The 17,747-nt window shown below is 34.0% G+C and overlaps 1 protein-coding gene across 1 annotated transcript; it reads right to left on the reverse strand.

The window, feature by feature from the left end:
• Positions 1-1,736: 1,736 nt before the first annotated feature.
• Positions 1,737-13,706, reverse strand: LOC128989369 (golgin subfamily A member 7-like). The gene is made up of 5 exons (XM_054411260.1): positions 13,551-13,706; positions 11,649-11,789; positions 5,635-5,787; positions 4,536-4,637; positions 1,737-3,645 (listed from the first exon to the last, which is right to left on the reverse strand). The coding sequence occupies exons 1-5, from the start codon at positions 13,569-13,571 to the stop codon at positions 3,601-3,603; spliced, it is 462 nt and encodes a 153-aa protein (XP_054267235.1). The 5' UTR covers positions 13,572-13,706; the 3' UTR covers positions 1,737-3,600.
• Between the last annotated feature and the right edge of the window lie 4,041 nt (positions 13,707-17,747).

Here is a 17,747-nt window from a genome sequence, read left to right on the forward strand (position 1 = left end):
TTCCAAATATCAATGTCAATAATGATACTAATCAAATTGACTGATCCTTAGTGATTATCACCAGTACTGTACCATATAGACGAAACATGCTCCTTAGTCCTTAGTATTATTTATCATCCTTATCAATCAGCTGAAGACAATTTTATTGTTAGTTGGCGATCAGTGTCACACATCATGTTATGTAAACCAATTTGACCCCTTCTGCAGGGTTAACCAATGAATTTAAAACAAGTAGACTTATCTTCCCATTGTAAATGTTGAAGCTAAGTCTACTTGTGTTAGTCTATGGTCTATGTCAGTACTTAGTTTAAATTTATTGGGTAAAATTGGTTTACATAACATTAATTTAATTTTTCCCACAGCAAACTATTTAACATTTTTTGTATACAATTGAGTGGATATCAACAAATAACAAACTCCCAGTAGTGTCTAAAACAGTTCACTTTAGTACAGCTATTTTCTATACTTAGTTTTCTATATTAGTTAACTTGCTTGTACTATGGTGTTATATCTAAATAGTAGATTGAAAACTGTAAATTTTACCCTGAAATAAGAGAAAATATTCAGTTTACTGAAATATTAAAATTACACTGAATTGTACTTTTTTTAAATAGCAGGAGAGACCCCACACTGCATTAGACCCGCCTACTGACTCACCAAGTCACCATTTGGGTTTTCTATTATAAAAAATAAAACTCTTTTTTAGTTTTGTATAAAATATATTTGTATTTACATAATGTAGGTAAACAAAATATAATGAAATAAATAAGTATCTTAATAGAGGAAACATACATATTTTGGCAAACAACTGTCACCCATACAACATCGAAGGGGGAATGAACACCTCAAACTCTCGCAAGAAGAAATATTATGAACTAACAGTCATTCATTACAATAGATATGTGGTACACAAACAATGATGTCTGAATTGCAATTAATGAAATTCAAATATGATAGTAGAAGATTTAATTCTGCATATTAACACAAACTAGAATCTCTCAAACCCAAGTATTTGTGGTTATAAAATTGTTTTGACATTTCTCCTTATTTTAGGTTTAAATATTTTCAATGTCTTGTTTTGATTGAAAGCAGGATGAACAAATTTTAACCTTTGAAATTTAAAGAATTGAAGGATGCGTCATGTTTTGTGTGAGTGACCTTTAAGTTTCTAGGATTTTAGTTTCATCAATTTTTTATTTTATTTTACAGATGTTTATAAATTATTTGTACAGTTAAAAACTGGTGTACTCTTCAGTTTGTATATAAACAAATAATTTTTACACCCTAAAACGAATTGGTACATCTTGCTTTCTATACAAAAACTAACTTCTTGAAATCGCAAAATTGACAACATTGCATGTCTCACCAAGCTTAAGTTAGAATAGTCAAAGGTTAGACAGACTCTCAAAACAAATATTATAAAAAATAATTGTTCTAATTAAGTTGATCTTGATAGAAGGTTAATATTCGTTATTCAAATAAAGATTTGTTTCCTTAAAGTGGAAATCCATCCATTATTTAGTAGTTCTTCCAATTAGCACACATCTAATAAATAAATTTATAACTACCAACTTTTACTGTACACAAAACCTGCCTGTGAAAGTTATAAGTTTCAGTTAAAACTATATACATATTAGAAACTAACACCAACTTGGTAAATAAATTAAACTGAAACCAATTCAATTCATTTAATTTAATCATATACCTAAAATGTATACAATCAAAGGATAGTTGCATACACAGATTTAAAACAGAAATAATTTAAGAGTATTTTAACTTTTAAGTGACAACTCAGTTTTAAAATATTATTATGTTATGAACTATCTGTACTGAAATAAATATCAAACAGTATTCAATTGCATCAAAGTAATAAAACATTATGGTATGAATTTTTATAAAAAGAAAATTTAAATTTGATACATCATTTTCCATAATTTTCTGGAGCAAAAGAGAGAGAAAAACTATCAGATAAAATAGCGGTCCTGCCAGTTTATTATGTAAGAAATTTCAGCTGAAAGTAAAAAGAAATTAAGTCAGCTGATTAGAAAAACTTTACTACTTTTTGCAGTTGATAAAATTATGAACAAAAAGAAGCCTAGAGTCGGGACCACGTAAGTTTGCAGTTGAGGGAGGAGCCTATTTACCATATGGTTTTGAATGAACCAATGAGAACCGTGCGGTGTTGCCAAATCTAATAATACCAGCTGATTTGAATATATTACTTAGTGTATTTTAATTAGTGTTGTCAACGGGCGATGTGGCAACGTCGCACTAGCCTTATCTTGTAATTGGCTGCCGCCAAAAGCAAACTTACGTGGTCCCGACTGTAGTTATTTTACAGTACAAGAGTAATTGTAAACACACTAAAAAACTTTTAATGAGCTTCCCTTTAAGTTTTAATAACAAAATATCAAATCGAAATAGTATATAATACACTTTTTTAGACTATCCCAAACAATAAAACAATATATACAATTTTGGTCTTTTAAACAAGCCTGTCACACTTTTAAGGAGCGAGAAAACTTAACTAAATACGACCTGCAAAAAAGTGTGTCATACAATATTTAAAAATAATTACACCACTACAAAAAACTATCTACAAAAAAAGTTTAAAATTATTTTAGTTACAAATAACGATAAATTATTTCAACCATGTAATGAAACAAAATTCAACAAGGAACATTCAACAATCGAGTTTACAGAGGGCATTACTTCACCAAATTCCAGCCGATAATTAACAGAGTTCAGTCTGTGGATTTAGATTTTAATTTATACTTTTTAATCTTTGAAGTTTTGAACACAAAAAAAATATTCAAATTGAAAATAAAAACTTAACTAATAGTCCATTTTTGAATTTTTAGTTTATTTATTATTGTTATGATAAAGTTAAGTTTGATCAATATCTGGATCGTACAAATTGAATAGCACTGATTCAATCGACACATTCACTATACTTGTAATGTAGAACCTAGAAATGATCCGTTGATTCCAATCAATCATCTGATGAACCATTGATAGTTCCACCATATTAAAATTAAAGGTAAAGGGCCTACTTAATTTGAAGTTTGAAACACTCGAGTTTACACTCTTCTTGCAAACAAATAAAAAAAAGGTTTTGAATGGAGTTTTGTATCCCTAAAAACACATCAACCAAAATACCCAATTTCCTACAGTTTACCTGCTTGAAAATACCTTAGAGTTTAAACTGACTACCATGAAGGGCTTTCAGGTTCTAGCAAATGAGTTAAGGAATGTACATATAGTTGAGTTCAAACTATATGTACAGTACCAATATTTTCGATTCACAAGCCAATCAAATACATCAATCTTTTCTAAAACCATATAAACAAACTTTTAAAAAATCTTTCAGGATTCCTATGAATCAAATATAACAAAATTGAAGGTAAATCAAACTTTCACACTGAAACGATTGTAGATTGACACAGGAAACTAACATATGTTAATTCTTTTCTACTTCAGGTTGCCAAGGGTGAGAATCTGGTAGCTGGACGATGTTGCGGGGAAGACTCCAGTGTGTTTGCCAAACACAAGGTAGATAAGTCACATAAAAAACTCCTCTGTAGACTCGGAGAGACTGAGTCATGTTCGAGCGACCATCGGCTGATCCAGAATTGATATCTCTATCTGAACAATGGTGTTAAGGATAGTTAAAATATATATATTGGAACATACTGATTCTGTAGGGAAGTTAAGACGGTTTACCTGTTTGAATCTGAACTCATCAGCCTTTGATTATTGGTATTTAATAAATTATGGCTGATTGAAAAAGCTAGTCTTATTCAGTAACACAAGAAATTTCACCCCATTCTACTCTACACGCATATACAACACAGCTTTTATGAGTAAAATATCCACTGAAAAAATTTTAACATGGTACCCTAAGCATTAATAAAATAATGAAGTGAAAAGACTACATTGTTCTGTAGCTTAAATGAAGTAAAAATAACGATAATGTATGTGAGGAAATCATAAGAGTTTTATAAATGTTGTTCATCCCTGGTTCAAGAACTCAAGTAATACAGTATTAGATTACCTTTTAGTTCTTGTGTATGGTCTCGGGTGATATGTTAAACAACAACAAGACGTTAAACAGTACGAGAAATCAAACTGAGGGAAGAAATACCTCCGCCTGTGACTCGGTCGCATTGTTCGCTCAACCCAACTGCGATACCCAGTGACATATGTAAAAAATCTTTGTAAAACTATAAGAAGATAGATTTAGTCATAAAGAGATAGCTTAAGAAGACGCCCTGAAGATTCCACAAAAGCTGTCAAAATGCATAGGGTTACACAAAAACATATTACTCAAGCACATAGGCAAATACATGTGCAGTAGTAGAATTTCTACAAATCTAGTAGAATTTTAGTTTTTGATATTCGTTGAACCTAAAATATGGCAGCAAACGTGTAAATTATAAAATTTCTAGCTGCCGAGTTTTATTCCAGACAGGTTTCTAAAAATACTGGTGTTTGGAAAATTAAACATAAGTATTGATAATCTGTTAAAAGGATACAACTCGCAACCCTCGCTCCACCGGACTTGTCAGTAGAAGTCCTCTTGGCATGTACACTCTCTCATTTTGTTCCATCACAAACTTGGCTACTTTCCGTAAACACTGAAACAATTCAAAAATAGTAAACTAAACAAGTAACAGAGTCAGAAACACAAATGCAAGTGATTGAAAACTAACTTACATAAACTTTATTATTATTTTACTTGTAACAAAGCTGCACTTTTTTTAGTGTTGCTCATCTAATCATGCATTTTGTACTTTGTAAGTGTGTATACACTTCTTACTGTGTGTATTTGTCAACCAAAAACCAGTTATAAGTTAACAGATTTGAGGTAAGATGTGAAAATAAAAAAAGTATGATCAAAATAGAGTCCCTAAAACCAGTAAGTAATTCCTGGGTTAATAACTTAGGATGTTTGATTTGATTTGCTTCGTCTTTGGGTTCCTAAAATGTTAGGCCAGGACAACAATTTGGCTCTTCAAGAGATTAATTCTGGCCAAATATGATTGGTATTAATTCAGAAGGGTTGTTACCAAATATATGCAGGCCAAACTCAGGTTGGATAATTTATATATTAGTGGTGTGTGATAAAAAATAGAGCCGAGATGCGCTTTTATTTTTGCAATATTAACAATTTCACTGTCTTGTGACCACATTGGATGATGACATTTCACCGCAACCACAAAAGTTTCAACAAAATTTCAACACAAGCACAAAAGTTGTATACAATTTTGCCTTGATGGCTCCGGCGTTCACAATTTTTGTTGCAACCACAGGAGATATTCATGATTTTGCAGTAACCACAAAAGATATTCTTGAATTCACCTTGATTGCAGGAGAGGATATACAATAGCTTATTCTAGAAACCGATTGTTGTAACAGATTATTAGTTTTTAAAAATCACAATTTTCCAAAGCGATACAATTCCCAAGACCCAAAAAACATTTTTGACCCCAACCGAAGCAAAATAGTCTTGTGTGCACTGTGCAGACCCCCTACTTAAAGGCTCTAACATTCTTAGGCCTAATCTCGTTCAAAACTGATACTGATCAAACCAAGAATTTTTAAAGGTTATACAAAAGTAAAACTGGAAATTACCTTCTCATAGTGTGTTTCGGAACATATGTAGACTAGGTAGGCTGTGAGGCAGGCTAGGCAGCCTTCACAGTAAGTGCTGCAAGAACCCTTCTCAGCCTCAGCGAAGTAGGTGTTCAGCTGTGAGACTGTGTACTCAAACGCTGCTCGGTCCAGCTGTAAAGTGAAGAGGAATTGATTACATTTCTCATTATGTAATACATCAGGTATGAAAATTTTAATATGTTAACCGTTTTTAAACTACTCTTGTTTTTAAGATGTTAAAGTAGGCTACTGCAATTTGTGTGAATGCTACAATTTGATTTACCGGTTATCAACTGTTTTTGGGAGGTAACCAGAGTTTCTGACGTGCTACAGCAATTTATCTTCAGGGCAAACTAAAATTCTACTAAACTAAAATTCATCCAAAAGATCAGCCAGTATTTTTCTCATATCAACGATGCAGTCACGTCCTTTTGGTGTTCTTCTTTGACCATGTACGCTGGTAAACATACCTTCCAGTTTATTCAATTTATTATTTTAGGCTAGACCTAGGGGTTGTGGCATTATGACTTGGATAAAATCCATTGGTTATTTGTCAAGATTACCCTGGAGCTCTAACCACCATGTCAAGGCAATTACATCTAAAAGCCATTGGGTATTAGCAAATAAGAATACAGGCTTCAGGATGGAAAACGCTTTAGCTATAAAACCAGTCACTAAACATTTATATACAGTAATTAAGAATGGTGAGAGTTTATGTTATCTAAGGAATATTGAAGACATTTTTCATAACAAAAGATAGGCCTAAAAATTTGTTTTTGCTACATTTGGATCGTGAAAACCTACTAATAATATAATTTTCTAACACAATCCCCTTGAAACAAGGTTAAATCCAAGATTCCAATTTTTTCACCAAAAAATATTTAACGAAACAAGAGCTATAACTTCTCAAAATAGGCCTAACATTTTACAGTAAGTTAAAGGGATTTTTTAACCCTCCGAGTATCAATCGTCGGAATTCCAAGGATGTTGCAGACGCTACAAAATTCGTTCTGAATTAACTCCAGTTGTACTGAACTGGATTGAATTTGGGGTCTACAGAAAGAGCAGATTCTAAGCTTGAATTCAATGTCTAGTTTCAGATTTTTTTACTCTTTGTTATGAAGCGAACATCTGCTCAAAGTTTGTTTTCATCACCTTTGCTGTCTGCTCTTAGGTTTCTGATGAGGTTTTAGAAACTAATGATTTTAAGATTAAAATGATTCCAAATTGCGCTCATTTCTATTAGTAGGTATTATTTTGAGATAAATAGTATATTTTATCGAGTTTTTTAATGTCAAATATGAGGGGTAAGTTATATGTCCGTCAGTCAATTTTACAGGTGTCCTTATGGGGGTTAGGGTAAGAACACATGAGGTCATGTTTTGGTTTTCTCATCATAAATATATTTTATTCATATTACCTTTCTTGTTCCTTATTCAATTTTTAACTAATTTTTTATCTTGAATTTTTTCATTATTAGTGCTTAAATATACTTAATGGGTCTCTTAACCTTAAAAATAAGTTTGATTTGATATTGTTTGTATTTGAATATATAGCTACACCTACTGAACCTAACAGAAAGGTAGAAATTTTTATGTTTTATGATAGCCCATTTTACCTACTTTCATTAAATATATAGTTTTATAGATGTAGGTAATTTTATATTGAGCGTTTTTTGTAAACGCCTGCAAAACTGCCAAAAATGGCTTGACATTTTTCAGATTTTTTTGAAGGGTTAACTTATTTTTGGGCACTTTTGTCAACACTCCCAACAGCAAATGTTATTGGATGGTTAAAACTCTTGATCATGTCTAGTAGACCTACTTAGTTCCAAAAATCACTATAAATTGATTAATGCTATCGATAATGCTACGGTATTTAATTTACATACATTTCCTTCACGTGACGCTTATGCAATAACAGTTATGTTTCCTTATCAATTATCACACAGGCCAGGTGAGCAAACATAACCTTACAGTAACAGAAAACCTTTGTCAAGGTGATATTTAGTCATATATCTCAATGGAAGTAAATGCAAGGGAACACTGAAACTATATGAAACCATCTTACATTTTGTTGTAGGCCTACAAATTATAAATTGCTTGCTTGCCGTAGAAATAAAAAATAAATAAATATATTGACTTTTTAACTATTCTGTATATTACTCAGAATAAATATTAATTCAATTGATAGCCTACTAGAAGTTTTGCGATACATACATAAAGTAAAAGATTACCTCTTTGAAGCTACAGTAAACAATCTTTTATCATTGATACTACTGATAATAGAAAGTAATGTAGGTCAATGTTTTCATTCAATGTTTTTAACCATGGATATAACAAACAAACAATTTACAATATAAAATTTTTAATCAGCTGTATGGTCTGGTCAAAAACATGTTCAGCTGTCATAAAAATATAAGAAATTATATCTTTAAAAGGATCTTGAAACAATGGTATTTTTTTAAACCGCTTTTATGGAAACCAAACGGTAAAATAAGTCGTTTAGGTACAAGCACAATATGGTAACTGAGAAAATAACTTTCCATCATTCACTGTTGATTCTATTATAAATTACCGCACATTATGCCCATGAAATATTTTTGTGCAACTAGGCTAATTGCATGGTATTCTGAATTTTAATAGTGAAACTTTGTTCGCCTACATGAGACAGGAAAAGAAAGGAAACTAGACGGCGGAAACAGAGAAAAGAAACTGCAAGAGGAACAAATTCTTTTGGGAGTAAGTGCATGCAAGCAACCCAACAATTCCAGACTGAGTGTACATTGTATCTAATCAGAATGTGGTCGGTTTCCTTTTCTACCTAGTATGGCCCAAGTACCTCTATCTAAATGCCAGACGGTAAATACGTGGTGAAATAAAACGCTACAACAGGAAAATCTTGGTTGAATTTTATTTTAAGAACTAACCAGATTGCGCAAGTGGTGTGGCATGTCGTTCCACTATAGGCCTATATCATGTCCAGTATAGTATAACAGCTTCCATTTGATAACACAGAAAGCATTCACCATAAATTCCCTTCCTGTTTCTTTTCCCGGGTAGTGTAACCCAAACTTTTAATTCCCCTCCCCCTCCAAAAAAAAAAAAACCAAAGAACCGGCAAGTTATTCACAATAAATCTATATGTATAAAATCCAATGTATGTTTGTTTGTATGTTTGTCCTTTATGGACTCCGAAACCGCTCGACAGATTGTAATGAAACTTTCAGGCATTATTAAGCATTATTCAAGGATGGTTTGTGTGAAGTTTGGTGCAGATCCGTCAAAAGGGCTCCGCCCCAATGGCTCTGGAGTTTCCCATGTTAATCTTATGAGTACTCATATTTAAATGGAATTAAAGAATCTTAACAGCTGGTTCAACTAAACTATCTGATTCTGTGATGTTCAATAGCATTAAAAAGTTAATAGGTTTACCAACAGGGTGCAGCACTATATTTTTTTTAATTTATGAGAACAGCTAATTTGCAACCAAAAGGTGAGTGAGCGTAGCGAACGAACTCCAACCTGGAGGCGAGTTAGCGTAGCGAACGAGCTAACCTGTAGGCAAGTGAGCGCAGCGAACGAGCTCCAACCTAAAGGTGAGTGAGCGTAGCGAACGAACTTCAACCAGGACGTGATTAAGCCATGCGAACGAGCTCATCTTGAAAATGTACAAGCATGAGACATAAAACCACAATAGGACAGGACTACGTCTGTCGGGCCAGCTAGTCTATATATATAATTCTGTAAGACAAAATTTTTACCAGAAAATTGTGGACGGCTGGTAAGTCGCAGAAAAGTGGGAGGGGTCTTAAATTAAAGGTCTTGACCCCAGGGACTCGGGAAAAATAGCAGAATTCCCATAAAGTTACCGGAAAACGAGATATAACGTAAAATATCCACCATAAGAAATGCATGGGGACTGGAAAACGTCTGCATTCTATCAGCTGTTACTTATTTATTTGCAATGTTTACATATATTCCAAAAGTCCATGTTGGTAAATAATGTTTCAAAATGAATTAAGTTTAATTTTTTTCCGTTTTTATAATGAGTGAAGTAACTAGACAGGGTAGGGGAAGACCTGCAAGACGTGGAAGAGTGTCCAGGAATTCAACAGACTTAAAAAATGCAAAAGAGAACGACGTGCAGGGCCTAACTGTGAAAGAAATCCAGAAGCTGTTTTACAGCCTGTCTTTAGAAGAACGCTGGAAAATGAGTTGAGTGTTGTTTCTCACAATCTAGGTCCTCTTAAAGCACTTGCATGCATTGTAGCGCATTTCACTTCGCAGAGGAGGCCACAAATGGACATTTCAACGCATGTTGCCACAATGGACATGCCACAACCACAAGTAAAAGACGAACTAATAGAACTGTTTGTACATGATTCGAACTTCATAAAAAACATAAGGCAATACAACAGTACAATGGCTTTTGCGTCGCTTTCCGCTACACAAAAAGAGATTCCGAGAAATGGGCCTTACTGTCTTAAAATTCAGGGACAAATTCATAGATATATTTATGACTTACTACCGCGAAATGGGGGGCCTTACTATTATTATGATGGGGGGGCCTTCATAATAATTAATATTAATTTTAACCTTTACATTTGGTTCTAAAAATGGAAACTATAACAGAGTTCGTAAGATTACAAAACAAATCTTCAATTTTAATCTGGAAAAGATGTGCAATGTTTGGCTGTATGATTTCAGCTCTGATTCGTCGTTCTCCGGGCTCAGGCCAAACCGTGTGCACGTTTCCATTTGTTAATATTTTGTGTTATTGATTTAATAATTATTTTACAATTGTACTTCATTGACACATCAAAAGCAACTAATATACGACTCCAAAAGAAGGAAAACCAAAATATAAAACAAGAAACACTGTTAATTTTAAGTAGGCCTAACATAAAATTTATAATTTTAAAAACATATTTAGAATATTTGTCTTTTTATATATGGTTTTTTTTTATTGTAGTTTAAATTAGGGGCTATGGCCCCTACAGGCCACTAGTTAGGCTAAATCTCCTATTCCATTACTTCTTGTTAAAATTGTGCCTAATCAGCATAGAGGTCGTTCTTTAAATGATAGAATAGAAACACACATACAGCGACTGGGAGCGGGGCGGAGCAGCGTGATTTAGAGCAACAAAATCAAACCTATACAATCAAGTAGTATCGTGCACACAAACTGCTGTGGTTGCGAGCGTTAGCGGAGCGGTTAAGTTTGGAACAATCTCGTTTGTTTTTCTAGCGTTTGGGAGCGAAGCGGGTAACGATCTTATGGACATTTTTAGTTCCACTTCGCCAGTAGGCCGCACTGTACGCCCATTCTACCGGAAACTGAACCTACCCTTGGAACCTGCTCGAACCTTCTCTTTTTGAAAGGATGTATTCAAAGGTCGAGGTAGACATGTATTGCATGAATCAGGAACTGGAAACAAATGGTGATATTCACCATGTACCGGTAGCCGGTATCCTTCCTCCATTCACTCCGATCGGTTTGAAGCACGCAAAATTAATGTTTTTAGCCAAGTGTTTTGCTGTGCTGCAAATTGCGTGCGAACTTACCATGTGATATCTTGGAAATGATCGAGCTCCCGTTCGTGTCGCTCTCGCTAATCACTGCACGTGTGCAACATCAGTCACTCTCAGTCGCGACGCTACAGCTCGCTCTGGATCCCAACGTCCGCTCTGCTCCCAATCGCCGTATGTGTGTTTCTACCCTTAGCTAGCTTAGTAAGCTACTGCCCTTTAGGCCATTTGTTAGAACTTTTAACACTTCAACCAATTTCCTACGAACTATCCTGATCATCTGCACTTTTTCTGTGTAAGAACCAACCAAACCTAAGTTTCACATTAACTTATAGGATGAAATATATGCCTAGTGGGGGTTTCGTAGGCTTCAGCCTAATTATTTTGATAGTGGCAACATGAATCAAACACTTTAAGCACTACTTAGGATACTTAGGGTCCTCAATCTATAACAAAACTCACTTTTCCTTCCAGTTCAGAGGGGAAATGCGTTTGAAAACGGACTGTAGTCCCGTCACTGTAATCCCGTTGGACAAACACTTTCATGCACAGCTGGGTTTGACCTTGCCTCGGAGCGTCATCCAACGGTGTTGTGTGGTTTGGCTGTAAAAAATTATTGGTTAAACATTTAGCCTAAGTTAAACTAACTTCAAAGATTTGTTCTCATTAGGCCTATTTACGTTATGTTAAGTTGCTAAGGTAAATCAAACTTAACAGTACGGATAAAAAATAAATCAGAGGGAAATCCTATAAAAAGAGGCCTATCTTTCACGAGCTAAGTTAAGTTGGGTATAATGTAGGCCTACCGGTAAGAGTTAGCTTAAATGGTAAAAATGATCCAATTAAAAATGATCTGTCATGTATTTGTTTTGATTAACTTATTACTCGCCAGTCCCAAAAGATGAAAGCACCACAAAAACCTGGGTAATTCTGAGCAATTACTTGGTCAACCCCAATTTTTTTCATACTTTACTACGGTCATCAGGATGTTCTTAGAAAACAAGAAACATATAATTTAAGCCCCGCAAGGCCATCGTACAGGTTGCAGAGCGATAAGAACTTTCAAATTCCAAGCGATAACAGTGGTTTGCGAGAGACACGCGGAAGGCCAGTTGTGACAGTACCGTTATGGCTATGGCTAGTGGTTCCTCCGATAATCCTTTTTTATTGGACGGGTGAAACACGTTACTTAGTTTCACGGTTTTAAGTGAAGATCAGGAAAAGTTAACACTATATTTTAACGATCACAGCGTTTTGCAACGTACCAAAGAGTGTCCACAATGTGGCGGGTCGATGACGTTAAATGAAAAAAAAACACATGTTTAACTGTTGGAATAGAATCGAGTCTACACCGTTTGTTTCGGGCTTTCGGTGAAGTTTACAACGGGGAACCATCGCAACAGAACACCGCAAGGTTAAGTTAGGTTAGGTTAGGTTAGGTTAATGCATAACCTAACTTAACCTAACCTAACCTAACTTAACCTTGCGGGGCTTAAATTATATGTTTCTTGTTTTCTAAGAACATCCTGATGACCGTAGTAAAGTATGAAAAAAATTGGGGTTGACCAAGTAATTGCTCAGAATTACCAAAACCTGAGAATTTTAAACAATCTAAGTTAAAACTAACCAAACCTTCTTCTGTAAAGCATAGTTAGTCACCTTGTGATTCACTGAATTTATTAAGTTAAGTAGACCTAGGTTACCCTTAATGGCAAAACTTTAATATGCGATTCCATCATATTATCGATACTACAATCTATACAGAAAGTTTTGGATCTAAGTTAGTTAGTTTGGTTATAGATTGAACCGAAAGCTAGCCTACTACAGTACCTAAGTTATAACTAACTGTTCGATAATTTAAAAGAGTCGATTGTCAACGTTTCACCTTCTAATAGATAAATCTCTAAATTTATTCTAGAGCTAGCAGAGCAGTTAGGAAAATAACCTATTAATCAATGTAATCCACCAACAAGTAACTTATGTTTTGGTGTCTTTAACAGCTAAAAATTATTGTTTATTAATAATAAATGTACTTTGTAATGTTTTGTAACGTAATTTAAGTAGCGTAAATTTATTTGAATTAATCTTTCAACGGGATTTATAAACTTAAATGCTTAGCCCCAACCTAGTTCAAAAATGGAATTAGGTCTATAACACCCTATCAAGTCATCATGACAGAGGTAGGCCTAGCCTACAATAATATTTTCTTTCTTGGTAGGTAATCACTAAAATGAATAGTTGAATATGTGAATTAATTAACGTAAAAAATGTACAGTAACAAGGTAGAAAACCCTGTAAAGCTTTTATGAAGTGCTTAATCAATTAGACCAAGTGAAAAATAGTGATAGACCATGTTAGTATTACCATAGCTTTCCCAGGTTTCATCTGATATTCCTAGAATGCAAAGCAGGATAAACACACACACAAATCTTAATCAACAGTAAATGTCACTGTTTATTTTTTACTTTATCATAACATTATTATGTATAGCCAAAAATAAATAAGAGAACCACAAAATGAAAGAAGACTTTTGACAAGATGAATAAGAATTAAGAATTCACGAGATAAAAAAAAGCTGATGTCTGAGTCTGACGAATTACCACCTGATTGATTAACCGGTCTTGGGAGAAAACAAGTAAGCCAACACAACAAAAATGAATCGTTTAAGCGATTGCTTTGTATATGTAATACACTACACCACATGTCAACTTATTTATATCGTTGAACCATTGACTTTTAATAGTAAAGTAGATTATAATAAAATTCGATCACACATTTGAAGTCTGATAAAATCTTATACCTGTTTTGATGTGTGATCCTTGATTTCATGTCTGACTTTAGAGACACAATCAATGGTATGATGAATGTGTTGGGTTTTTAAGCTCGCTGATGGTTTTATATCTATGGTAGAATTACGATTTGTGATTTACAAAATAAAATGTGTTGGGGGGAGCTTGAATGCTGCAAACCAGTTTGTTTAACTTATTATGTGTTATCAATGTTTGATCTACCTGAGTGTCAGCGTCAGCTATGTTACTTCCTAGTAAAACCACCAGATTTATTCAGCTGGGAGCTTCCCTATTGACGTTGCAAAAACACGGATGTACAGCGCACCACACTTCAATATTGGGAAGATAAAACCACTCATCTATCTATAATGACTCCAGTTTTCTCTTTTGTTTCTCAACTTAAAAAAATGCTCGTCGTTTACGTTTTCGTTTTTCATTTTCGTCAAGCTTTAAAGTTAATGTCACCTGCGATCGTCTACTCTCCAACAATAAACCTGTAATATTTAAAGGCTTTGCATTACTTTTTTGTTATACAGTACCAGGGTCTTCCCATATCTGTCGTGTACAATAAAGGTATGGCTTTTAAGTTTTAACACTTGTTCATTCTCATTTCCCTCTAATTTGGCCTTGCCGAATCCAATAAAATGGTTAATGTAGAAAAATTTCCCAAAAAAGCCCAATTGGGTCCTTTTTGAGAAATTTTCAAATGTAAATATGGGGTCGTGTGATACATCAATTTTAAAGGTCTTATTGTCCCGATAATTTTGGTGTAGCTCAACGTTAAGCTTGGAAAACAATTGGTGATGTTCCGTTCAATAGTTAGGGTAATACGGTACTTAACGTCAAAGTCCTTTAATAAACGGTTTGGGCCCACCATGTAAATACGGTTAACGATACAGGTAATTAATTTTTTCACCACCTAAATGATCTGAGCAACTAGACCTTTAAATTGATGTATCACACAACCCATGTTTAGGCCTACTTTTGAAAATTTCTCAAAAAGGTCCCAATTAGACCCTTTTGGAGTTTTTTTCCAAATTAAAAAAAAAAACATTATTGGATTCGGCAAGGTTAAATTAGGGGGAAATGAGAACGTGTTAAAAGCCATACCTTTGTACACGACAATTATGAATACGTCAACACATTGACATATTCGATCAAGCTTTAAAATGCAAAAACATTACCTCCACCCAGGGTTATACATTTTCATGGAAGTATGTTCAATCATCGTCATTGGACACTCCAAACACTCGCACATTTCATTGATGCGTAGAGGTAGAAGTAGAAGGTCAGCGTCAAACCGAGCCAACGCGTGACGTTCAAGCTTGTGCACAATAATTGCCGGAAAAGTGATAAAAATCTTTCCGGACGTAAACATCCGTCTGAAATTGTGAAAACTCCATGATCACTTCACTGTCGACGAAAAGAGTTTCATTCACAGACAGCCGGAGCCGGCATAATCATAATAAATCAAACATACCTATAATCGGATGGACCCCAGACCTTCATAGATTAAGGGGGCAATGTACCCAAAAATACCTTTTCTTTATAAATGGCCTATTTTTTTTATTTATTGATTAAAATGTATCCTAGTGTAAAAATAAAAAGAAAATGTGGTATGAGTCTCCCCCCCTTTCTCTTTCGGGCGAAGGGGGGGGGGATTAAAAAACATTACGTTTACGTTTTACAGCATAACTCCTTTTGTATAGCACGTATTCCAATTTTTTTAACTTTGTTTCAAAGCTAATAAATAGCCTTACAAACTGTAGCTTGGCTTTTGATATGCTTTTAAAAATAGATACGGGACATTTTATTTTAACTTTTTGACGAAATTCCGTTTATTTTTTTTTGTTTAAAAAATATGTAAGGAATACGGTTAACAATATGTAAATTTCCATGCTACCGTTTGTGCACAATATAATGAAGAACATATGTACAAATTTTGACTTCTCTAGCTAAAAAAATAAAAAAGTTATGCTGTAAAACGTGAAGGTAAACACTAAAAAAAGAAATATGCGGGAAATAACAAAAACACTTTGCTTCCAATAGGCGCCTGAAGCAGAAAAACCAGCTGTTGATGCTTATGATATTTAGTCTAAAAACTATTTTCAATATTAAAAATAGAAAACTAATGCTTGATTTTTTTTTTAAGAGGTTGGCGGCCTCTTTTAACCTTGCATTTGCCCGTCCACATAGACTAAGCGCCCGTGCGTGGATCGTTAACAGCAAAGCAAGGGGTGAGCCGGTACAGTACAAAGGTGAACTGTACTGATAAAACGTTATCGGCAGTGACCAGGATTCGAACCCACGACATCGCTGCCCTGGGCCCGAAGTCCGCGACGCTACCGACTGAACCACCGACTCACTAATACTAGTTCTGATACTAGTTCTTAAGTTTAAGGAAAAAAAAAAATAAAAAAAAAATATAAAAAAATTTTTAATGAAGTTTTTTGGTTACATTGCTTCCAAAATAGGCGCCTGAAGCAGAAAAGCCAGCTGTGCGCGCTTATGAAATTTAATCCAAAAAACACATTTTGAATATTAAATAAACGGTATCAGCATTCTGACACATACTTTCTCCCATAAGTTTGTCAACAACCTTTATAATGTGTAAGCGGTGAACGTAAATATACGGAAATGGGAATTGTACAATTTTCTTCAGAATTTAAAATACTATAACATACTAAATTTTTATCAAAATCGTTCGAGCCAATTTTGGGAAAATCTGATTTTCCGTTATTTTATGGGGGTTTTTATGGGAAAATAACATAATTTACAATAACTTTTGAACCGTAATTTTTACAGAAATGGGATTGGTACCATTTTGTTCAGAATATAAAGGACTATAACATACTAACTTTTTTATCAAAATCGTTCAGGCCATTTTTGGGAAAATCCTATTTTTCCGTTATTTTATGGGGTTTTATAGAAAAATCCCCATTAAAAATCAAAATTTATAAAAAATGAAAAAACTATCAAAATTGTAAGGACCATTAATAACATACTATGTTAAATCAAAACCGGTTTTTGTCTAAAATCCTATTTTTCGTTATTTTATGGGGTTTTTATGGGAAAATAACATAATTTACCATAACTTTTGAACCGTAATTTTTACAGAAATGGGATTTGTACCATTTTGTTCAGAATTTAAAGGGCTACAACATACTAAATTTTTATCAAAATCGTTCGGGCCATTTTTGAAAAAATCCTACTTTTCCGGTTTTTTATGGGTTTTTATGGGAAAATCCCCAGTAAAAATCAAAATTTCAAAAAAATGAAAAAAACGCCTGGAGATACCATTGATTAGAACCTACATACCAAATTTCATCGAATTCGGACCACAGGTGTAGTCTCTAGCTCTGTACACATCCAGACACACAGACACACAGACACACAGACACACAGACACACACACACACACACACACAGACATCACTTCGAAAACCACTTTTTTGGGTCCAGGGGGACCCAAAACGAATATATCCACTCAAAACTCAAACTCGAAAATTTTGACGAAAACAATACTTTCTCCATATACTATGGTATAGGGGGAGAAAGTAAAAAACCAAAACCAATGCTTGATACTTGTTCCTAAATTGTTTAAGAAACAAAAAAAAATTAAATACTTTTTTTAATTCAAATTTTTGGATACATTGCCCCCTTAAACCGCTGACTTTGGGATACTGCAAGTAGATTTTTCATCTTATTGCAAAACCTAAATCATTTGTTTATTTAAGCTCCGTGCCCGATAATATGCGAGTTTGACGATATT

The sequence above is a fragment of the Macrosteles quadrilineatus genome, unplaced genomic scaffold (genome assembly GCF_028750875.1).
Source record: "Macrosteles quadrilineatus isolate MER2022 unplaced genomic scaffold, UCM_ALF_1.0 Scaffold_1__1_contigs__length_201487025, whole genome shotgun sequence".
Taxonomy (NCBI): Eukaryota; Metazoa; Arthropoda; class Insecta; order Hemiptera; family Cicadellidae; genus Macrosteles; species Macrosteles quadrilineatus.

Bases quoted from the DNA above. Each gene is read 5' to 3' on its own strand.
- LOC128989369 (XM_054411260.1), bottom strand. From the start codon at position 13,571: ATGAAACCTGGGAAAGCTATG. The intron at 11,790-13,550 runs GTAATACTAACA...AATTTTTTACAG, and splicing joins TGAAACCTGGGAAAGCTATG to CCAAACCACACAACACCGTT. The intron at 4,638-5,634 runs GTAATTTCCAGT...GAATTGTTTCAG, and splicing joins CCGAAACACACTATGAGAAG to TGTTTACGGAAAGTAGCCAA.